The 24,980-nt window shown below is 42.5% G+C and overlaps 1 protein-coding gene across 2 annotated transcripts in view; it reads left to right on the forward strand.

The window, feature by feature from the left end:
* LOC108548631 (ankyrin repeat and SAM domain-containing protein 1A) overlaps positions 1-23,334 on the forward strand; it is an 87,651-nt gene extending 64,317 nt beyond the window's left edge. For both annotated transcript variants that reach the window (XM_017901672.1, XM_017901681.1), the window contains 7 exons: positions 11,601-11,918; positions 13,261-13,388; positions 13,645-14,022; positions 17,768-18,079; positions 20,908-21,066; positions 21,702-21,839; positions 22,458-23,334. In XM_017901672.1, the coding sequence (XP_017757161.1) occupies positions 11,601-11,918; positions 13,261-13,388; positions 13,645-14,022; positions 17,768-18,079; positions 20,908-21,066; positions 21,702-21,839; positions 22,458-23,063 (2,039 nt within the window). In that variant the 3' untranslated portion in view covers positions 23,064-23,334. The remainder of the gene's footprint in view (positions 1-11,600; positions 11,919-13,260; positions 13,389-13,644; positions 14,023-17,767; positions 18,080-20,907; positions 21,067-21,701; positions 21,840-22,457) is intronic.
* The last annotated feature ends 1,646 nt before the right edge of the window (positions 23,335-24,980 follow it).

The following is a 24,980-nucleotide window of genomic DNA, read 5'->3' on the forward strand; positions in this document are numbered from 1 at the left end:
CGCCGAATGCTCTTTCATGGCGCTGCGATCGCGGTCCTAACAATAGGCTGGCAATAAGAAACGCGGGAAACGTCGGGTTCCTGTGATCGTGATCCGTCGGGTGAATTCGTCGCGCGCCGAATGTCGCGCGCTCCGCCAATTAGATTCAATTGATCGTAGGTGCGACGCCATTCTCGGACGAATTATGTGGCCGACGTCTGATTGTCATTCGTGATGAACGCGATGATTTACGGGTGATGTAACGATTCTTATTGTGGAAATGCTGGGAAATGATAATTGCGTGGTGGTCGCATGTGGGAAAAGATGTGAAGCCTGTGTGGAAGACAGTCGAGTGCTCTCGAGAAATATTTTCTACATCCTGTGAATTGTGAGGTTAGGGAGATTTCTATATTTGATACTTCATTTTTCTTGGTAGAATTTTTATATACATTTTACTATTGTTTTGTGGCTCGTTACTTTTGTATATACGGAATAGAACGTATTTTAATATTTATTAGAATAAATAAATAAAAGAACATGGGGGATAATTGAACATCGTGATTCTGGTGAAATAATTCGTCATAGTAATTATTACTATCTACTGCTATTTTTGTTCTCTATTTTTCAAATATACAACTGGTCGGTTATTCATACCGTAGGTTTTGAATTTAAACGAATTTTATTCGTCATTTGGAAACTTTTCAGTTGCGTGATTTATAGCGATATTAAAGCGCTTGTTTGCCACTTTTTACCTGAAATCATCATTGAAATTCAGCCCGCATATAATAGCTATTACTCTTAAATGTTTTGACCTCTTTTTCGAAACACGAGCGTTCACATGCATCCTACGAATAATTTCATTTCTCGTTGAAAATTTTTCATTTATATTTAACCTGTGTCCAATTTTGTACGTCCGAATGTACGAGCTTTAGCACAGTGAATTTTACAACGACAGAAATGGGTAAAATATTCAAATTGGTGGCCGTAATAACCTCTCGGATTCGCGTCGAATGATACGCCTAATTTCGAAATTAATTTCGAGAGTCTTAATATCGTTGAAAAAGGAACTAACGGAGGAATTTTGTACTCTTGTGCGCCTTCGGCATAAATGGAAGCAATTACCCATAATTCCGAGCAGTCGACGAACACAAAAAAGTCACGTTCTGGATTCTCGCCTGCTCGCGCGGAGCTTTATCAATGAGTTCCCAGAATTCTTATTCCATAATTCGTGGCGGGCTCGTTTAAACGCAGAATTGACACAGTTTCAAGACGGCATTAAATTAGCGTGAGATTCGAAATATCGCGTACGTCGTGCGAGGAACCTGTGGGGCGTATTTTACATTTAAATTAACCAGGATCCAGTTTTTTCATGTGCTGGAATTAAATCTCGCGTTAACGTCGCGTATCTTAATTTCGAGGAAATTTAAAGAGAAATACATGCTTACGAGACTTTCAATTTTAAAGTCAATCTCGAGGTTGACACCAATTCAGATAACATGTTATCTTATCTTTCGGCAATAAATTTTCTTTACCTATTGATGCTGACCGACCATTTAATTTTAGCTCCATTATCGGTTTTCTTTTTTTTTTTTCTTCTTTTAATTATGCTATTAAATTCAACTTCATTCATGGTTTATATATATAGTAACTTGAATCGGATAGTATGGGTTCTTACAACACAGGTACTTACAACACGGTTTCATATAACACGAATTCCTGTAATACGGTTTCATACAACACGAATTCCTGTAATACGGTTTCATACAACAAGAATTCGTACAACACGGCTTCCTATAATACGCTTTCCTAGAACACGGTTTCCTAGAACACGGTTTCCTACAACACGAATTCACACGGATTTTTAGGTTATTGTTTTCTACTATACGACTTTTTCTTAACACCGTTTCTTAGAATTCTGTTTTTTACTATATGATCCTTTTACACCACGGTTTCCTACAACACGGTTTCCTACAACACTGCTTTCTAAAATACGATATCCTTCAACACGGTTCCTTACAACACTTCATATTTGACCCGTTCACTGCACAAATCGATTAACTCCACTTTCTGAAAACTCTTAAATATAAAAAGTTATGACTATACCAAGTGCTTTGACGCTTAAACTTAAGATTGTTCAAAAAGTGAGGTTAATCGATTTGTGCAATGAACATTTATACATTTCATAATACGGAATATTATTCTATTCTATTCTCCACATCGTATAATTATCGATCATGCATTACCAATCGCCAAAATATCAACGTGCATCAACGTATCTCGTGCAATTCAAACATCACCACTCGACTTCTGTTTCTAAAATCTCGATCGACCGTTTTCATAGCAGATCCGAAGACCGCAATGGCGCGCCGTTTACGAGCGGCTTAATGGTCGGATGTTTTTAATATACAGCGAATCCGGCATTTTCTCCAACCTTGCAGGGAAATCCGTCGCGCGCGTAGTTGCTCACGCAAGGATTACTTTAATGTTTACGAGCATCGAGGAGCGCCGCGAATTTTCCAGCTTTAATGGAGCGCGGCCGGGAATCTAGAAATAGGGAGTTAAGACGAGCGGAAGTTACGTCTTGCTGGCGGGTTAGGCTGCCGCCACGGACGCTCGTTTCTCCGTCGTTTTAACCGTTCCTTTTTTCACATTCTCGCGTTCCTGCGGTTCCACCTTTTTGCGGATCCGCCATAACGAGTATGAAAAGATGGAACTTCTCTGTCAGGTGATCCCTGGAATATAGGATACCTCTTGCGACATTCGTTATGCTTCGAAGGTGTATTTTTGCGATTCTTTCACTTGCGTTGGAAAGACGTGTCACGCACGTCGTAATGTTTTCGTCGCAGAATCGCCAACGACGTGGTACACACGTGTCACAGAAATCACGTAGAATTATTTTATTATTTTCGATATTCTGTGTATTCCAACACAGTGCAAAGGGTTAAGAAAGGGATGAATTTAACAGCGGAAATAGCATGCAAGGTTACTCGTATATATCTTACGTGTGGATCGTAACCATGATCGCAACCGTGTAACCGATACGCACCGAAAATAGAACATATTCGAAGAGCTGTCGAAACCGTAAGCGAATTCGATATCTTCGCTGGTTCCGTTTCTTTATAACTGTTACAGAAGATAACCGTTCTTTGAAACTATTTCGAGAACCGGAATCGATATAATAACAGTTATCAGCTTCTAGTTTCTGCAGCGTGTCGCTGATGATACCCCATAAAGCGTTGATCAACACCAAACTTCGAACTGCTTTAATTAATTTTAATTTATCTATCAATGGTAAATATCTATTATACTATCTTTGAAAAATTGTTTGAATTCCTACCAGATTTGTAATACATTTCCAAAATTTTTCTAAAACGATTTTGATTACCATATACATATCATTCCACGTGAAGGGAACGTTAGTAAGGTGCAGTGAAAGGAATTAGAATGACTGTACTTACACGAATTTCGTGTCTTATATGAATTATTAGCGTATTAATTTAATTCCTAGACGTAGGAATTAAAATTGCTTTGCGTCGGAATTGGTTCGCGATTATTTGAATGTATTCCCGCGCACAAGCGACTGCAGCGCCATCTCGATCAGTCCTAGTCAGGCCCAGCCACTGTCGACCTCGTGACTTATGAAATCATTGAGAATACAAAGGTAGTCACCGAGTTATTAATATTTGTGGAAAGTATAGCTTATGGTACCGACCAGTGACCACTGTCCACTAAAATTCGAACCCCACTACCCATCGAAAGAAAATTTAGATGCATTCGATACGAAGTCAAATTGATAAATGAGTCGAATCTGTCGAGTGCGGTCCTTATATAGCCGGTGATCGGCCGAAGATTGACGAAAAGTTCCGATCACTACCGATTCCATTAATAATTGCTTCTCTATTATAATAATCAATAATTTCGTACTTTTTCATTGTTATTATAAATTTACGTTGCAAACAAATTTAATATTAACTTTAATTCGATAATTTACCTATTTTTTATGAATTATAGTTATTTATTTACAATTTCATGGTACATATTTCCATGATATACCCGTGCTAAAATTTCGAGGAAAAGGAAAATTAATTGACGTCCACTTATTTTTGCAAAATTATAATATTGTAGTAAATTCAGTGTACGAGAGATGGGGGTAGAAATTTTCAAAGTGAAATGTTACATATTTTATGTAAAAAAAAATAAAACTAGATTTCAAATTTTGATAAATAAGCGAGGCAGTGGACACCTAATTATAGTGATTGAAATAAATTATTTATCCTATATATTAACATCTTGTGGCAAAAAATTTGCGTTTAAGAGCGGAATATCTCGGAAATTGTTACTCTCCGTTTCAACCACGTGATCCGCATTTAAATTTTATTTTTTAATTCTAGTACAACTTTATTCCACTTTCTTGTTGCAACGTCCATGCAAAAGTAATAAACGTTGGTGAAACGTACGGAATGTTTAATGCTTCATTTACCTAATATTTAAAGGGAGATCGGTGAATTTAAAAAGTTGGCAATCCCCAACATTTGTGATTCAAATAACTCCGTTATACGGTCCGCTATACAAAGGCGGGCATCGAGATATATACGAATTCTCTAAAAAAGCACTCCGCGGATCCTTTATGATGCCACGGATATACCCGAAATATTTTTATTTCATTGGAAAACCGATATCTACGATTTCCCGTTCATTTAAACCGATAATAACGTATTCGCGAGCCTGAAAAAGACAGCGGCACCGCAATTAAGCCTGCAATCTTTTAGCAATTGAAACTAAATTACACAATATCGGTGTATCTCTGGTAATTTCAAAAGTGTTCACTTTATTCACCGACAATTCCTACGAATCGACAAACGCGCACGTTGAAACCGATTGAACGTCGAAAAAAGGCCGCCTATGGCACACTGGATACAGAGCGAATCCAATCGCACGATACACAGGCTGCGCGCGCACACAGGCACGCCATCGTTGCAAGAAACGCATTCTCCGTTAGAGAGCGTCCCGGTTCGCTCCGAAAGAGCGAAATAAAAATTCCCTTCGAATAAAAAGAGAGAGAGGGGAAAAAAGGGAGAAAAAAAGAAACGGTATCAAAAAACGAGGGGAAAAAAACGGGAGAAGAATGAAGGAGAAAAATGGAGAAACAAAAAACGAGCGTAACGAGTGGCGAAAGGAGAGGTGGAGGGGAGAGAACACAGAGAAAGAGACACATTGGACGCCGGTAGTTTCTCACGATGGTGGGAGCGCGCAAACTGGCGACAAAATAAAGGCGAAAGAAAAAGCGCATAATGTCGCAGGCTCTTCCCAATTACTGCGATTAAACGGATTCCCTCGCAAGGGAAACTATTACGCCGTGAAAGCCAGCGGTCGCTCGTGCGACGACGGGGAAGAATGGCAACCGTAGAAACGGGAGAGAAAAAGCTCTCTCTTCTCCGCAGAGAGGAGCCTCGTTGGAGAAACGGAGATGGATAACGGGAACGGTGAAAAAAAAGAGGAAAGAAAAAGGAAAAGGGAGAGAAAAAAAAGATGGAAAACATTCAGTAGGAGAAGGTGGACGAAAAGAGTGGAGGGGATGGGACGAGGCAGATGGAAGGAAAGGGAAAGGCAGATAGAAGGTGGAGAAACGGGAGAAAGGGACGACGATGAGGATTTATGTAATTTGTGTATATGACTTGAATAACTGCCTACATAATATAACGCTGGTGGCTGGAGTGCGCGCGAGCAGGCGACGCCCTTCATCATGGAGCTTTAATTAAAATTACGTACGTTTGCTGCTTGTAACGTACGCTCACGGCTCCCTTTCTCTGTCACTCTTCTGCTCCTCCACGTCCTCTGGTCTACTGCCACCTCTTCCTCTTTTATCGCTCTCTGTCTCCGTCTGTTTAATATTTTTATGAGCATTTCACGACGCCCGGACATGCCCGCGTACGTACACGCTGCCCGCAGTGTACCTGCGCGCAGAGAGGATACAACGCAGCGTCTTTGAAAGGCGTTCATAGCCGCTGCTTAAAGTGGTACTCTCTGCGTCTTTCTCATACCCCCCACCACTACGGCCCGCCGCGCTACCCCCACTCCTGCCGGCCTTCCCTTCACTTTCTTTTCTTCGCCGTCTACGCGGTCTCGCGACACTCGCTGCGGCCCATTCGCGCTGTACGCTAGTAGGTGGCGCGAATTCTCATTTGTCGGAATTCGTATGAAAGAATTTCCATGGGTAACGTCGCGAGCCGCCGGCAGGCAACCGCGTGTGAAGTTTCCAAGGCGCGTCGATTGTAACGGCGTCGTTGAAAACCCACGCGGATTGTTCTTGGTGTCGACGCGAGGGGCGCTGCGCGCGCCTGCTCCCGCAGGCTTTACCCTTCAGACGCGGCTGACACCGGCGACCATGAAAAGAGCGAACAACCAGAGAACGCGCCGCGAATAGGGGAATTATTTGCACCTGTCGAAGCGGAACCGCGCGACCGGTTAAGTGCTCGAAAGGCGTCGCGAGCTACTGTAACGACCGGACGTGACCGTGGTTATGGAGTTCGTTTCGCCGTGCCAATGGGGAGGTATCGAAGGGTTTAACCGGGCTCGAGTTTCTTTTGGGACGTGGACGCTCTTGTTGTCGCTTTGTCGCGGTTGAAAGTAGATGGTTCACTGGATGGGGAGCATGGTAGTTTTAAGTATTAGAGATCAAAAGTGTTGTTAATTTAGTGGTTGTGGATAAGTATCTATAATTATAGGAATTTATAAAGTATAGTTATCTATAAAATATCTATAAAGTATAGGAATTGCTGATAAATTTTTGTAATTGGCTTATATTGATTTTGTTCGTGGTTTAACAACGTGTAAAAAAATTCACTGAGAAGTATGTTTCATTATTCGCTGGAACGTTTATTCTGGATAGTAGTTTATCAATTTCGGATTCAAGGAAATCAGTCGTTTCGATAAATAAAAGTTTTCTATGAACTCTCAACCTGCACGTCATCACCGAAACTTTTTCCATTTAATGCGTTCTAGTTGAGGTTGTTTGTTTTGTATCACCATTGTCTTCTACGAACAATATTCTCACACGTGACCCATTTTTCTGACACGATAAATTTCCAAAAATTATATACACTCCAAAATTCCTTTTGACTCATTTTTCCCCTTCAATTTTGACGAAATGCTATTTTCGCGATTTATTCATGACACTATAACGCTTTCAAAAATATTAATTCAGGGAGGCGACAATTTTGCAATTATACATCGCGACAAATTCTTTTCTACGTTTTTTGATTCATCAATTTACAATACTAATTTTTGATACAAAATTTTCTTTCATTCGCAATAGAATAAGTAAGTGAAAGTTTTACAGTTATTTTACTATATATTGCGTAGATTAATTTATTTCCTTCGTACATTTTCCTTCAATTCTCAACTCTCCTCCATATTCAATCGAAGGGGCACTACCAAACTAGCTGTATTTTCGACAATTTTCAATATTTTTTAACGAAAAAAATTGCATGTTCTCCTTACATATAGGTCAAAACCATCACAGAAATCTTGCCACGAAAACGTCTTTATAGTTTCTATAAAAAAAATCCCAAATAGCATCTAAAAAATTGACCTCTTCCATATTCAATCGTAGGGGCACTACTAAACTAGCTGTATTTTCGACAATTTTCAATATTTTTCCACGAAAAAAATAGCGTGTACTCCTTACATATAGGTCAAAACCATCGCTCAAATCCCGACACGATAACGTTTTCATGGTTCCTAAAAAAAATCCCAAATGGCAGCTAAAAAATTGTCCTCTAGACTAGAATAACCCCCTTAAACGGGTCACTCGGTGTACTATAAAATTTTCCAAAAATTCTCTAACTATCTCGGTAAATTTTTCCACTGCACAGAGTCTCCAACGACTTTCCAATATACCCGGAAACGGTCTTCCACGAATCGCTCGCCGCAGGAAAGCCCGATTTCGCAATAATCTTCGATCCAAATTTGTTTGTTCCGTTGGCGGCGTGTTGTGCCCGGCCCAACCGCGATGTCTACTATTTGCCCGCCCTCTTCAATCACGAACGTAACGCTCGCAACAAGTGCACGCGTAAATGATTTTTTTTTATGCTACTTTGACCCCCAAACGTTCTGTCCGCGTTCTTTATTTACTCGAAACCTGAATTTATTTGCGAGCAATCGCACGCCGCGACGTTGAATGCACGAGTGAACGCATTTTGAATATCCAACGCGTTGATATCGTTTTCCTTCTCTCTCTCTCTCTTCTCTTTTTCCGCTCCCTTCCTCCTTTTTTATTTAATTTTTATCCGCGAAACACGCAAGGATAAATAGACTGGACGGAATATTTTCGTGTAAATATTCCTGTACAGAGGAATAATTTTCAGAGATGAATAATATTCTTAAAGGATTAATACTAGAACTACCGATCTTTAGTGGGCACCTAACTATAACGTGCACAGATTATAGTAATTTCAAGAGGTACGATGAATATGAGTGAATATATTGATTACACATCTTTCTTAATACGAGTTGCTACCAATTTTATTCTTAAAGCAGGTGTATGTGTTCGGTGATTGCAAAAAGGGAAATTCTGGGACCAGTCGTTTTGACTGGGTTGGTAGTTCTAGTGTTAAGGGATGATAAGGGGTGTATTTTTTGGTGGATAGCTCTCTTTTCTAGTCCTTTGAATCGTCTGGTGAAGCGTGATTCGATCTTTTGCCGTGAATTTTATTTTTACATAAGTAGAATTTCGAATATCGTATCTGCGTATAGTTTTTTTTTTTTTTTTTTTAAACATGTTACGAATTATCTCGTAGTTGGTGCGCAAGATTATTTTAAAAACTATCACAAACCGTAAAACTATTATTCTGCATGAATAAATTTTTATAGACTTTGTATAATTGTATTTTCTGTTCATTTAAGCAAAACCACATTTAATATGGTAAATAACGAAGGGATGAGGTAACTCGTAGTAGGCATCCTGGGCAAGTAAGCAACCTACGAGATACCTCGTAGTTGGCAGTTAACGTGGTAATAACAAAAATTTGTTATTTAATTTGTTATTTTGTTAAAATGTGTTTTAAATTCTATAATATTTTATTCACCAACTATCTCTTGCATATCTAAATTAGCAGGAAATTATTGGAGAAATTTTTTCTTACGTCAGGAGTGCGAATGGTTATTAAGAATGGTTTATTATATGGTTTTATCGTGGTTGTTATTATAATGGGATTTTATGATTCTTCTTGGCTCGTAGCTGCTACATCTCGAGTTAAAAGTTTGCGGTTTAAGCTGAATTTAAAATGAAGCAAACTTTAAGTAGATATGGCGGAGAATACTCGAGTATCAAGTGTTGATATGGAAATGTATTTATAGAACGCAGTTTTGGGCATTGCCAATTCCAAGTTCTTATCTTTAGCACGAAAGTTTGGGATTCGTATTTTTATTACGAAAATTCTAGCGTTTCTTGGAACACTCGAAAATTCTTTCTTCCCAATTTCAAAAACGTTGCAATCTCGTATTACTACTTCTGGTAAAAAGTTTTTGACCAAACTCTCATTATCAAACAAAGATTTAAATTATTCCTTTTATTTTTGTTTATACTTCGTATCAAACCGATATAACGCTCCGTTTTATGCCCATACTATAGCATTTTACGTGTAATAAAGTTGTAAGAAAGTTGTGTCATAGTAATTTCAGAAAATCATAGTGCTGGCCCAAAATTTGTTTGCCAGGGGTAGTATTTCTATTCGAACCTTTAACCCTTGCAAAATGGTAACGGGGTCTGTAGAGACCCTACCTCGACACGGGACGTATACGACATAGACAGTTTTCATAGTCATCGACATAATTTGCTCTAGCTCTTGTATAATTTAAAAAACAAAAAGAAAATAGGAGACGAAAATAGTTTTCGAATATTCCCATCTCATGGACACATACAAGAGCATGATTTACGGTAAAGAGCAAGGCCGACGTAATTGCTTAACGACATCTGTGTCGAGAGTCGGTCTTGATTATCTTCCGGGAACTAATCTCGTGGAGGCATCGAACAATGACGAATCTGTAATGAATATTCAACGTATCCGTGAATTCGTTCGTACGCGGCTATCCATTATGGATATCCGTTAGCTGATCCCAGACAGACTCGACATGTTTGCGTTTAAAACCGTTCGGAACTGCTGGTCAGCTAAGTTTCGAGAACGCAACATTGGTGAGGAGTGTGTTTGCTGATAAGTTGACTATCTCTGTGAATCGAGAAAGGCATATCCGTGAGAGACTCGTCTGATGGTCTTCTTTTGAAGACACTTACGTTTCCTAGTCTCTAGAAGACTATTACTTAACACTAGAACTACCAATCCAGTCAAAATGACTGGTCCCGGAATTTTCCTTTCTGCAATCACCGAGCACATACACCTGCTTTAAGAATAAAATTGGTATCAACTGATATTAAGAAAGAACTGTAATCAATATATTCACTCATATTCATCGTACCCCTTGGAATTACTATAATCTGTGCACGTCATAGTTCGGTGCCCACTAAAGATCGGTAGCTCTAGTGTTAACACTTTGCCACGTTGAAATCACATGCTTCGCTCAGGACACCACGGGAGTATTTTTATTATTCAAAGCATACAATGGCAAAATAATAATAAATCGGTGAGATAAGACAACATTCTTACCCAATGGAGCGTTTATCTTATTGGCGATCACGAGTGACCACCGTGACACCTTGGTAACGGTTGACAATTGGCTAACTGTCAATTTTCGTTCAATTTTTACAATTGTAAGTATTTCAAGCGCTTCGGTTACCAATGACTACCGTGGCGTCATAGGAGAGACCGTGGCTGATCATATATGCAGCCAAAGTGTTAAACGACAATACTTCTAAATATACACATTCGAGCAAATATTGGGTAGAAATTCAAATCAAGTGGAAATTAAAAGTTAGGTTCTAAAAGACTATTTCGATACAAACTCTAAACAACGAGTGTCAGTGATTTTACGTGCACTTTCTTTCCCTAGGGACTCATTCGCACGACCCTCATGGGCGTAGAATTGAGATGCGCTCAACCAGCGCGTTCCGCAAAATCTAAACAGCGCGATCGCGTTGCTTGGGACTCAAAGATTAACACTCTAAGTGCCTAGCTGTTTTGCTTGCCGTTCCGTTCACACTATAGTTAGCTGTTACGCGGGTCCTTCCGGGCCGTACGGACCGGCGAGGCCTGAAGGGAGAGTCTAGCGCTTGGCCGTAGGGGGCGTTTAACGTGTCAACACGTTCACGCCGGAGCCGATTTTTGTTTCTCGTTGTGTGGTGGCGCGCGTTGTCATGCATTGCTTGGAGATGGGAGCGTGAGCCACCGGTGGTACATGCTGTCCGATATGAAGGACCCGAGTGTGTGCCATCGGTGGTACACGCCGGCGTGAACGTGACCGGGCCCCTTTGTCTATTCGCTGATCGAGTGGATGATCGCTCCGTTTCAGGTTATCTAATAATCTATATATCTATATATCTATATATCTATAATTCCGATTATCATCGCCACCTGCTCCCCGCTTACCTTATCGGCTAACCGGGGCCCGCTTACTCTTACGAATCGTGATTCACGGGAAATAATTGAGCCATGTGGTGATCCCAACAGGTTTGCTGAAAGGGTCCGTGACGGCTGAGCGGCCGCGCACGCTGCGCCGTCTGCGGAACGTTTACGGGCCATCCGCATGCGGAATGGGAACCGGCGGTGATGGTGGAGGCGGAGAACGTCTGGAGGACGGAGAGGTCTCGTTCCGGCTGTCGGACCGCGATCGCGAGCGGGACGAGAAGTCCCTTAGCATAATGAGCCCGTTCGACGAGCAAGAGGAATGGGCGAAGATCTCGGAGATCATGGCGTCCTTCGGCACGGGCCTCGTCAGGGAGTCTGTGTTCGTCACCGAACTGGAGAAGGAGTTTCAAACGAGACTAGGTATGCTCATACGGTTTACAAAAGAAACATTACCATGTTTTCCTTGCAATTTATACGTGTCACGTTTCCTGTAAGCATTGATTACGTTACGCGTGGACAGGTACTGTCTGTCCGCGAGAAGAATCACAGGGAGATAAATTTAGATTGATTTTATCCGTAGCTGCATATGTTGATGTAATAGTAGCATAAGTTTTGGCGGTACTTTTTGTTTTCTACAATATAATTAACCCTTTGCACTCGACGATTTTGTCGTTACAGAAAAATAGTAATTCGAAGACTTTCTGTCATAGAGTCGACGATATTTTTAAAACGGTAAATGAGAAATCATATGCAAATTAAGACGTAGAATTATTTTTCCTCGACATTCCACACATCGTTAGGTAATTTTAAATTTGGTATATTAATCAATCTGATTAAATGGCGACTGAGAGTCATCTCTCTCGAGTGCGAAGGGTTAACTTTGGATTCCTATGTATGTAGGATTGGAAATGACTATGGCCTTGAAAGAATCTCGGGAGTTTCGGGAGTTTGAACTTAGAACAAAGGTGACCGCGCGAGAGGATCGAATGGATGTGTATGACAGAGCCGAGTGCGATAGACGATTGGAAGTTAGTTTATGAGTGCGGCATGTGTTTGAAGTAACAGGGTTAATGATCCTTCGGTTACGACTGTGAATTAGGTTCGTATTTTGTCATACAGTAGGTTCGATGCTTGGTTTGGTCGACTGAGGTTACTGCGGCAAAAGAGGCATGATTGGGAAGGAAAGCCTGAGTGTGGATACAAGAATGAAGGTTTAAATAAGGGTGCAAGGGCGTAAAGTGTCAGTCAGAAAGTATGTAAGAAGTCCAAGTCAGTCTCAGAAAGGTCAGAAGAACGTGACTATAGCAGATTTCTCTTCTTTCATAGCCGTCATTCTATTTATAAGCTTATTTTATTTTATTAAGAAGCCAACAATACTGTCTTGAGTCAGTCCACCTAAAATCCAATCTTACATGTATGTCAGTTCTTTATTGTTCGGTTTTATTTGATCATGGAGTGTTTCGTTTACTTTTGGTTTTTAAACCTATTTTAGAGCTTCAGTTTTGTAAAATGGGACTTACTTGTCGAGTCCGAGTAATTGAAAATCGAATTTTGCTCCGATAAAACGTTAAACTCGGGTTTATATTAATTTTTGGATCACTGTTTACTCGTCAATTTTTGAAATCAGGGATGGGTTCTTAATTAATTCGTACAGGGTATAGGGATTAAATCAATCTCCAGTTCTGTTTGTCATAATGATGCTAACGAAGCATTGCTCATGTTTCGCGAATTAAACCGGCAATTTCGTCTGATTTGTACGCAGGCCTGAGTTCAGACACCAGCAGCAGCCCCATTGTCTCCACTTCCGTTGGTCAGTGGCTGTCAACGTTGGGACTGGCCGATTATGAGACTCTCTTCATCAATTATGGCTTTGACGACCTGGATTTCATAGTAAGCTCCTTACCTCGATCATCTGTTCGTTTCGCGATCGATTATCTCGCTTACCAACACGAGGAGCCTAAAAACAAAGACTCTGAAAGAGCTAATTACCACTGATTCGTTAATTTCAATTGCAAACGGTGAGCCAGAGAATACCTTGATTCGCGGAATAAAAATTTCACGCTTCCTCGCTGCCATTAGTCACAGCGATTATTTTAAAACGTGGCAAAGAATATTTTTAAAATCCTGGGAAATTCCATTGTTACAGAACGGAGTCTTGGACGAGACGGACCTGAAGGACATGGAGATCAGCAGCGATCAGGAACGAGCAGTGATAATGGACGCGGTCGGTCTGTTGAACAAACGCGTTGAGAAACGGACTGGCGGTAACTGTCAGTCGGTGGACGAGTGGCTAAAGAGTATTCACTTGGAGAATTACGCGGAGACCTTCAAGAAGCACTTGTACACGGACATGGAACGCGTGAGATGCGTGTGGGAGGTCGAATTAGCGACTGTACTAGAGATACAGAAGCCTGCGCACCGTAAGAGGATCCTCGCGTCCGTCAGCGGATCGAGCGCGCGTGCGCAGAATCGCAACTGCGCCGGGCCCAACTTGGAGGACCTCAATAAGGATCTGAACACCTTGGTGAGTGAAATCGCATGGTCTGGCTGAATACGAATCGGTCGCGAATCGTCGTCACCTCTCGCGATTCGTCTGGAATCGATAATGGAGGACAGGGGCCGACTCTAAAAATCGTAGAAATATTTGAAACGCAGTCGTTGACCCCCCAGTTTCAATTCGGACTTCGATATCTTTAACATAGGTATTTCAGCGAAATTTCACGAACGAAATTTACTGTGAAAGTTAGACTGCTTCCCCTAAAGTATCGGGTCTCGGTGTTCAAAATGGCGGTGAATCTAAGAATGGACGGCATGGGAGATCTGAAGCGAGAGTGAAAGAAAATGGGCAAATAAAAATTTTCGATAAACGGTGCCCTAACTAAATTAAGCAGCGAAAGGACGAGCACAAAGGGCCGTGGTAAAAAGTTGTCCAAAAATCACACACAATTACATTTCAAAAGAAGAAGTCTCCTTGACAAAAAGCCGGATCGAGCTGCCACTCGCGAAATAGCTTGCACGCCCATGGGTGTCGATTTAATCCAGCTGAGACCCTCAAAGGACCAGCAACCCCTAAAAAACGCATCTCGAGCCAGCGCCTATCGGGATCAGCACCGGTAAACGCGAGCAGTCGCAGCAAAGCGAGTAAAACGAGCGAAACGAGTGAAGCGCGAAGGCTGGAAAGGGTTAACGAGGTTCATCCCGACGATCGGACCACGTGACGCTCTTCTTCCGCCGATTCTGTCACCTGGCCGAGATAGGGGGCGCGTCACATCGCGAAGATCTCGTTTTAAGAGCGTATCGAACGGCGCGGGGCGAGGAGAGAAGGGGTGGGGATGAAAGACAAAAAGCAAAAAGAAACAGAAACGAGGAGAAGAGCGACGCAGGCAGGGGGTGAGCGTCGGCTGAAGGGACCCTGTTAAGAATTCCGTTGAACAGGGTGTCTGACAAGGGCCGCGGAGCACTTGGGCAAAAAGAGGGCGCTACGTGGCTGGAGGGTGGCTAGAGGGTGGCTGCGACACACCGGCAAGCTCGATCGCTTCCGTCGGCTTTCAGCCGATCGCGTCATAATGTAAATATCGTGGCTAATTGGAGAGGCGTTATTGTAACGGGTGCGCGCGAGCGCGCCGGCGCATCGGCCCTACTACCTGTTCCGCGTACACTCGCCTCACGAGGCGACACTCGAGCAAGCTTTCAGCCTGATCGCTCGAGCGGACGCTAATAGTTTTTGTTCGGGCGCCTCGAGCGCGATACGTGCATCCGTTAACGAGCTACTCTGCCGCCTCGCGTCTCGCCGCCTGGTCTTTTCGCCGGTGCTCCCTTAATTAGCTAATTAAATTCGATTAATGGCCGTCGGTCGACGCGCACACGTACAAATTGCTCTCTTTGTTCCTCCGTTTCTCTGCTTCTTACGTCCATTCTTTCCCGGTAATCGAATTTCACGATTGCCGGCCCGTGGCGCGCGCACGCATGCACTAGCGCCATCTCACAGCGCACCCATGTGTTCCGTCTGCGGATTAATCTTCGAGTCGCTCCTCTACCACCGCCATGTCGATGCCCGTTTCGCTCTTTCTCTCACTCCCTGTCTCTCTCTCTCTCGCGCGCGCCTCGGATATTGGGATATGGGATATTTTTAGTCTCTCCTGACCGGTGTATGTTTATGGACGTTGTCTTCCTTTTTTCCAGTCTTTTTCCACGCCGATGTTGTTCCCTCTTGTTGCACTTTTTTTGTTTTTTTTCTGTTTTTTCCAGTGATACCCGAAGGCAAATTATATAGAGAGCCAGATGTAACAAACGGTCGGCGGGATGTAATCCGAAAGGAGAGCGATACGCTCGTGTGGTTTGAATCTGGTTTGATCGTAATTCTCGGAACAGGCGCGAAACGATTTATTCGCGGAGATTGCAAAAAGTTCTCCTTTTTTCCCTATTTTTTTCTTTTTTTTTTTTCCCCTGTTAGGGCGGATGGCGATTCGAAACGCGACGCTTTCACGAGTGTAATTGCACGTTCTGTAACGCGAGCCCGACTTTCGTGCGCGGCTTTGTAACGCTGCGCGAAAATTTTTTCGCACCGGCATGTCCATTTTTATTTTTCGTCCGCTGACGTATCGGAAATTTGCCTGTAACACGGACCCGGCGCAACGTAGGAATGTAAAAAGGTATTTGCTCCGGTCGCCCGCTCGTTCAAATAAATCTATCGGAAGGTTTTACGTTCGATGAAAATTAATGGAATATATTCGCGTTCTGGACAATTAATATTGACTCGTGGAGTTGACATTGCTGACAGGGAGCAAGACGTTTCAGGTGCCATAAATTCATTCCCTACAGCAGTGCGAATTAAACATATATCTGATATTAGACGTCTGGATGTAGATAAATATGTTCTGATTTTGGCAACCGATATTTTTGGCAGAATTTGGGATTTTCGTGGAACAGTGTCAATGTTGCATGAGAAAATATGAGAAAATTGTTAGAGAACCCTGGAACCTGAAGATCCCTGACTTCAAGTTTACCCCATAGCTAAACTAGCCTAGGTCCAAATACGTTTTGACACTGATATTCGTGATTCTTGGTTGTACTTAGACTTAGAAGTCACCAGACCAAGTGGACACTGAGATCTGATCATTCCCAATTTGAAGTCCATCAGAAAATCGTGGTATCCTAGATCCAAGTAGGGTTTTGACGCTAAATAAATCCCAGTATTCTTCAAATCCCGGGTGATCTAGCGACATCTGCGATCTCTGACATCAGGTTAACCATGGTATCAAGTGGTCCCTATGTGACCCTAACACTAAATTGATCCTGGCAATAAATTGTCCCCCTAGATCCACCAGCTAAGGCTCGTTTCTATTACATCTAAAGGACCAATGCTCTTCTGTCCTGACCAGTGTTCCAAGATGGACACTGTTCCTGCTCGCTTTTATTCACTCTGCTTTAGTTACTATAGTAGCTGCCGTTATAATGATACATTTTCTTGCATGATTAACTGGATGACTAAATCTACCAACCTGCAAAGTTTCATTTAAATCAATGATCCAAAGGACTTGCACTCTTCTCGTAAGAGAAGACATCCATCACGACATCTCTTAGCTGCCTTCGTACAACGACAGTTGTTTCTTGCCATTCGCTTCGTTGCACAACCAAACCCGAACCCTACTATTGTGATTACAGGTTCTAATAGTAAAATAACTACGATACATATATTTTCTGTCGAAGTCCTTTATTTTTCAAGGAAGGTATATCTTTCTTTTAGTGCTTCCCTTGAGAGACTGACCGACCCCTCTAAGACACATCTGCAGCTGTATCCGATTCCTGAGAGAGTGTCAAGAGACAAGGAAGGTATATCTTTCTTTTAGTGCTTCCCTTGAGAGACTGACCGACCCCTCTAAGACACATTTGCAGCTGTATCCGATTCCTGAGAGAGTGTCAAGAGGGTACACGGTCCTCAAACTCCCAAACCTCTAACTCCCATCGAACGTTTATATAAACATTCGTTCTAGAAGCTTATATCTTATAAACTAGATTGATTTTCGACTACAGCTAGATTTATCTTTTCCACACCTACCAACTATACTCCAGCTAGTAAGACGAATCACGAATAGTCATTACAGCTATGTTCATCCTCACCCTCTCTTCGCTACGCCCTGTCTTCTGTTCGATATACCTTCTAATTCGACATTCTCGTTACACGACGAAGAACAAGCAACGTATTCTTGCCCAAGGCTCGCAACGTGACTCTCGTTGCTGAAAAACCGCACCGCGTCTCATTTCCGCAGAAGACGAACATACAGCAGCTGAAGGAGGAGATACGGGAGAAGCTGCCGGAAACAACGACGGAGGGTAATGGCGGCACGTCGATAACCGCAACGAATTCGACCGGCACGAGCACATTAAGGCACCGCAAAAACAGGCCGGCCCCGCAGCCACCCCAGCGACCCAGTTCGCATAATGGGGCGATCTCTGCACCGGAACAACTCGAGATCAGGGCACCGTCGGAGCTGCTCCTCGGCGTCCCGTCCACCCTGAAGACGCAGTGGAGGCACCAGCCGAAAGCTCTAGTCACCGGCTGCGTCACGTACGTCGCCAACGTAAGTCTAATTGCTTCCGTCTTTCCTTCTCCGTTTTGGCTTCTCGCTACTTTACATGCTCTTGCCACGGCTTCCACGGACCACACGGTTCCTCGCGGAGAAGTCAAATGTTCTTAACCTCTTCCCGTATTTCGACGAGTCTGCCACGTGATGAAGACTTTGGTCCAAACATGAATATCACGAGTCAGACACGTGAACAGAATGTCGGTCTAAACATGGTTATCACGAGCTAGACACGTGAACAGAAAGTCGGTCCGAACATCAATATCACGAGTCAGACACGTGAACGAAATGTCGGCCCAAACGTGGATATCACGAGCCAGACTCGTGAACAGTACATTTTTCTAAATACAGTTGTGAAATTGTTATTTATTATGAAATATAATCTATTTATAATATTTATAAAAGGGAAAAGGGTTAGAGTTTACTTCTACAACAGTAGTATCGCGTAAAACTGACTATATCGCACGCATTTACATTTCGGCTCGTTTGCGACTTCGAGTATCAGTCTGGTCTCTTTACTGCGCGTTGATACCTACCATTTGGGCCCGGATTTCGTCGAGCTAAATGACATGGGAAGAGGTTAACGCTTCGCGTGCTAGGTCTTCTCCGTTCTTTATTTCCGGCTATCTGTTATGCAGTAGTGTCTCCAGATTTATTTCAGGCACCGAGGTCCATAGTCAGAGGTCTCTGTGCGGGTGCATAGGCGAGCTGGTGATTTTTCCTCTTGCTTTCACGATTGCTACTGGCAACTCTCAGCAATGACTACTTGCTCCGTCCAGGGAAATGAGATACCGAATGCGATGACGAGATCGGGGCCGATTTCGTAGTACTCGGGCCCAGTGATTACGTGGAACCTTCTTTGGAACAGTGGGACAGTGTGCATTCTGAACGTTTTTCCAAGAGCTTGTAATAATGGAGCAAGTGTCGTTTCTGATCATAGGCAGATGTTAATATAAGCATTGGTATCTCGTCTCCTTGGACGGAGTATAGTTTTATGGTTCTAGGTGAAGGAAGTGTACAGGGTGTCTGAAAAGTAGGGTCCAATTAAGAGCATTTGCTTACTGAGGGGAATAAGAATTTTCTCAGCGATATTGATTTTACAGTGAAGCTTCTTCATAGCGAATCTCTTCACCACTGTATCTGTTAATCAGACATTTCTTATCCTATTTGGAAAGTACTATAAATCTTCCGATTCTTAACGAAATAAAGACTTACTTGGAGTATAGCAATATCTCGAATTTCTTTTTTCAAGGTTACTTAAAATTCTTGATACTATTCAACACTAAACCTACCATGACCGGTTAAATGACTATAATAGATGGAAAAATAAAAGATCTTTAAAAAAAAATATGCGAAAAGGAAAATGAAAAATTAATTTATAGGTATATCGGAAGAAAAATCGTGGAAACAAATAATCAAAGCGATAACGTTGAGTGCGGAATTTTTAATGAAAATTTGGAATTGCTCATTTAGATCATGATCTAAGGTTTAGTGTTAAAGATGCCGATCTATGATTCATAAATCTGTATTGTCTATTAAGGAATAATTTTGTATCGACGTTGACGATCTTGCGTTACCTATTTCTAAATTAATTTCTCTGTTTGAAAAGAGTATAACGAAGAGGTTCACTATAGCATCTATACTAATCAGACATTTTTTATCCTCTTTGACAAGCACTATAAATCTTCCGGATTCTTAACGAAATAAAGATTTACTCGGAGTATAGCAATACCCCGAATTTCTTTTTGCAAGGTTACTTAGAATTCTTGATACTATTTAAAGATGCCAATCTATGATTCATAAATCTGTATTTTGTATTAAGAAATAATTTTGCATTGTCGTTAATAATAATTTTGTCGACGATCTTGCGTTACCTATTTCTAAATTAATTCCTCAACTTGAAAAGAGTATAACGAAGAGATTCACTATAGCACCTGTGTTAACCAGACATTTCTATCCTCTTCGACGAGCACTATAAATCTTCCTGATTCTTGGAGCCTACTTGTCAAACGACCTATGCATTATCGTAAATATTTGCAAGCAACTGTCGTGACTGGTTCGACTTCGCGTTGAGATTTTTGCGACCATTTGTAGCCTGAAAAGCTGTGTTCTCGCGGTAATTGAGTTTTCCGTTGTATTTGACAAAAAGGAAATTGCAGGAGACCACGTCAGAGTAACAATTGCACCGAGTAACTCTGCCTTCTGCGTTCCAACGTATTGCACGGTTCTCGAGTAACCAGAGCGTTGTGATGTCAGCCAGATAGTCGTGACAGCCTCAAGGTGAAGGCTATTACCATAATTACCGCGTGGGTGTAACTAATAACACATTTCATTCGGGGTATTATCTTCCTTGGTCTAACCTCCAGCGCAATGAACGAGCATTTAACGCTTTCTTCCTCTCTGGAATCATGTTGTTCAGCGTAATAGTTGCTTGCTTCCTTTGGCACAGGGACCTGCGAGTATTGCGTAAGGTTACGCTACTGCACGACGAATAGGACACGGGTGGAATATTTTTATTTTTGTATAATTTTCTTAAAGAAGATGGGGTTTGGGTTATCGATGTTAAATACGAGTAACCGAGCGAGACACATAGATGGATTCGTTTGAGATTCATGGATTAATTTCACAAATTATTATGAATGAAAGTGGAAAAAAGAAATTTTTGGTAATTTAGGAATAATTTATGCAATATCAGGAATTGGATTTTTAGGTTTTATTATATGAGCACATCAAGGTTTTTTGGTTTTTTGGGGAGATTTAGCGTTGGGGTGTTGGTGTCGTGATTCTAGAGGCACGGTTTTCTTTTCTGTTCTAAAATCGAATAGTACCTGGGTTCCACTGTGGTGAAGGAGTTGCGTGGTACCGAGTCCACGAAAAAGTCGATACAGAAGCTGAAGAAAACGTGTCGCGAGCCCAGGGTCACGCCTGACATCACTTTGGCCATTTCTTATCGTGGCGTTCGGTTTCTGAACACTGTCACCAATGTAAGATACTTTTACCTCATGTAATATCGCACGCGTGAACCAACGGTTCTGGAACTACGTTAATCCTTCGCAACGCGAGATTTTTTAGCACTATACCACAATTTACTAACTATATAACGTGTAACAACGTATAATTATATAATACGTACAGTCCGTGTCAAAATGTGTTTCATGTATCAAATGTGTGCACAGTGTCATCCGAGTAACTTCAGAGCAGTGTATCTCGGGGGAGAAAAATCGTTCGATTATAAATAAAATTTGATTTTACAGGGGAAGCTTAGTACTTCCTGATAATCTTTATCAAAGCAGTTAATAAAAATTTTGGAAAAAATTACCATTTTTAGAAGAATTTCGTGAAAGTAGCAAGAATCGATACTTTTTATTTGTTTATTTATTTCGTAAACCTAGGATGGTAAGAAGTTTTTCTTTGCACAGTTTCGTAGACTGCTCAAGGTATTAGTGAATGCATAACTTTTTGAAAATTAATTGCACGGTATCACGAAATGACAGCGGAAATAAGAAAGACGGTGTCTTGCGTTCATCGAGATCGTGTCGCGTCGGAAGGGATTAACGTGGAGCCTAATGCGATTAGCGTGACTACGTATATTTGTATTTGGAATGATGGGAATCGATAGGAGCCGATTTGCGAGCACGAAATTCGCAACATTCACTGCGCCTGTCAGGATGCCGACGATCTCACGCATTTCGCGTACATCACCAAGGACCACGCCAGTCGTACGCACTTCTGCCACGTTTTCTGCGTGCCTACAATGGTAAGTCCATTTTTCCTGCCTGTCTTTAAATATCTTCCTCTCGAAGCGTTTCAAAATTTTCGGAAACGATACTCAGTCCGGATTAAAGATCAATTTGGGATTTTTAGAATTTATATGTGCTTCCAAAGTTCAACGTATAGCATCTAGATAGCGTATCGTAGTGTCTAGATATTTTCTTCACGTCATAGAATTAACTATATTGCCATAGTTAAATAGAACAAATTTGAATAATCTTTGGCCAATTCCTAACGATTAGTAGCTGATTATGGTGCACCATCGCGATATATATGACGAAAGAATCGATATTTTGAATCACACGAGTATATACCTATTTGCATAAACTCAGTGGATAAAGTAGAACTCTGTGGACATAAGATAATTTTACGTAAAATTTAAAATTGAGTGTTCACAGATTGAAGTGTTAAAAGATCCGCGAAATTTCTGATGCATACCACAATGGTTCCCACCGATTTATCGATGTTATAAACAATTTATCTGTTTATAAGTCTCCTTTATCCACTGAAAAGTCTGAATCTGGTGTTAACGAGTCCGCCATCGCGAAAGACACGAATCCCTTCACCCACGATGTATCTACGAAGCGAGGCATGCCTGTTTCAGGACCAAGCAACGGAGGTGATCCTAACCCTAGGCCAGGCTTTCGAGGTAGCCTACCAGATGGCGCTGCGTGACAAGCTCGGTGGGCACACGGTGCGCTCCCAGTCGGCCAATCAGCTAACTACGTTCTCTAAATCCTCGGCGCCCGTTAAGATGCCGATGTCCCCGGATTCTCTGCTCGAAACCGGCCGCGAACCGCACGACCAGCTCCCAGCCGCCTTTCCCATCGTGAACTCGATGAACCCGAAGCCGAAACCCCGCTTTAAATCGTCCATTCCTAACCCCATCGCGCAGTCCGCGGTGACCAATCCCATGCACGATGCCAACAGCAACTCGAGCTCCCTCTCTAGCGGCACCGTGAACTGCAGTTCGAGCTCGAACCCCGCTACCAGTCCCAGCACCAACTCCGTGAGCAGCTCGAACTCCAGCAGCACCAACCAGACCGCGAAGCCTCTAGTCACGCATGGTAGGTCCCATTCCGTAAACGACATTAAAGTGAACGGCAACCAGCTCAAGTTGGCGCCGGCGCCCGTCGACGATATTGGGATCGGCGTGAAGGACATGAAACCCGGCTCGAGGGCACCCATTGCTTTGTCAGAGGAGCTGTAGGTCTGGGACTCTTCGTCGTCTGCGTGCACGTCGTTTCTCTGAGACGCTGGATCTCGGTGCAAACGTTCGACGGTCCTCATCCGATCGTCGGTGAACTTGCCGGTAGAGGGCAGGGCTGTCGCGCGTCCTTCGCGACGCGTTTTGGTGGTCGACGTTATGGCCGATACGAGGGTGTATGATGGATTTGGGCGATTTCGGCAATTACAAGTGCTTTGTAATTCTTCGAACATCGATACGACGTTGACGATGTTGATGGTTGAATGTTGCTCTTTTGGAGGAGAGAGGAGGATTTGGAAATGGTAACAGAGAGTGGATTTTAAATTTCCATCATAGATTTACCCTTGTATCGCGGTACCGGTTGAACCTTTTGTAAACTGATATTGTAAAATCTGTCTGGGATTTTGATACTCGACTGGGAAGTCGAATTGGACCTGGACTGTCCGATCGAGGTTAACGTTCTGACACGTTACTGCGCGACAGGGCTGCGGTTAGGCGTTCGTGACGTCTTTTTATCTGTTGGACTTTCGTAGAAGCATTTTAGACAGACACGGCGACGTGTGTCGACAGTTGGAATGATTATTCGTGGGAAAGGATGACAGGAAAGCTTGGTGACGGCTGAGGTAAGTGCGAGACGGGTGTCGACTTATTTTGCCAAATTCTTCATCGACCTTGGAACGGTGACACTGTGATTTTCTACATCGAGGGCATTAACGAACCGACAAGACTCGTTTAGAAGACAACCGTGTGCTCACCTTATACACACACACTATTCACGTTCGTGCAACGAGGATATTAAACAGAACGAAAACTACAGGAGCAACGAATTGCGAAGATTCCCGTTTCATTGTATCCCGTTGGGCGAGGCGTGGCTATCGCGAACAGTATTATTCGACTAGAACGAAGCTCTTCGTCACGAAATAGATGTTTCCTAGATACTACGCCGGATTTTCTGTCGGTAAGGAAGAGCGCGACCAACGTTACATCGACGTTCCGCCTAAAATAATTTTAAAGGAAGCTAGAAAGGGAAACGAAAGAAGGGAGCTAGTACAAGGACGGAATTTTCTGAAAGAATTCAAGACCCCCCATTGCACGCGAGATATATCTTATTGCATTTAGAAATGGCACATGTATAAACACGAACATTCCCGTGACAGAAGGACGTACAGGTGAGTCGACAAATTTGCGAATGCTCAATTTTCATCACGTGCAATCGATTTAAAAGAAAAAAAGAAAAGAAACAAAAAAAAAAAGGATAATAATTGACTGATGAGACTCAGAGGCTGATCGTTTTCTCTTTGAACCGTGGATGGTTGATTGGCTCCATGGTGGATTCGTTTCTTCTGTTGTGCCCTCGAGTACGAAGATAGTTGAGATTGCACGAGACGAGATCTAGCTTTTCGTGTCCTTCAGACGCTAATGTTCACACTGGGTTTCGAGAGTCTTGTCGCGTCAGATTTGTTATCGCAGTAACCATACTTAAACACGCACTCCTCGCTGTTCCAGTTGGACTATCTCTTAGGTGTGTTGCATTTTTATTGTCCTTAATACAGCAGTGGGGATATCTCACGCAGTCGAGCTTCGCCAATGATATTTGCTTTCGCATTCCTACGTTCCGCGACGAAGACGGTTCTCAGGAACGATTCTAGACACGGTATCCCGTCTAATGCTATCTCTCGGGGCACAACAGTTCCGTGACATCGCCACCCTCGTTCGAGTCGCCACCGTCTTTTTCTTTCGACGTCCTCGTCACCCAAGACTGAAAGCCCTTATTTCGTTTTGTATTTTTCGCGCGTTTCAGCGTTTGCGGATAGAGAGTATGTACACACGCGTACGCGCGCATGTACACAGTTGCACGTATTAATTGTAAACGGAAAAAAAACGAAGAAAAAACGAAAAAAAAAAGTGGAAAGGGAAAGA

The sequence above is a fragment of the Eufriesea mexicana genome, unplaced genomic scaffold, assembly GCF_001483705.2.
Source record: "Eufriesea mexicana isolate 0111107269 unplaced genomic scaffold, ASM148370v2 scaffold474474821, whole genome shotgun sequence".
NCBI classification, from domain to species: domain Eukaryota; kingdom Metazoa; phylum Arthropoda; class Insecta; order Hymenoptera; family Apidae; genus Eufriesea; species Eufriesea mexicana.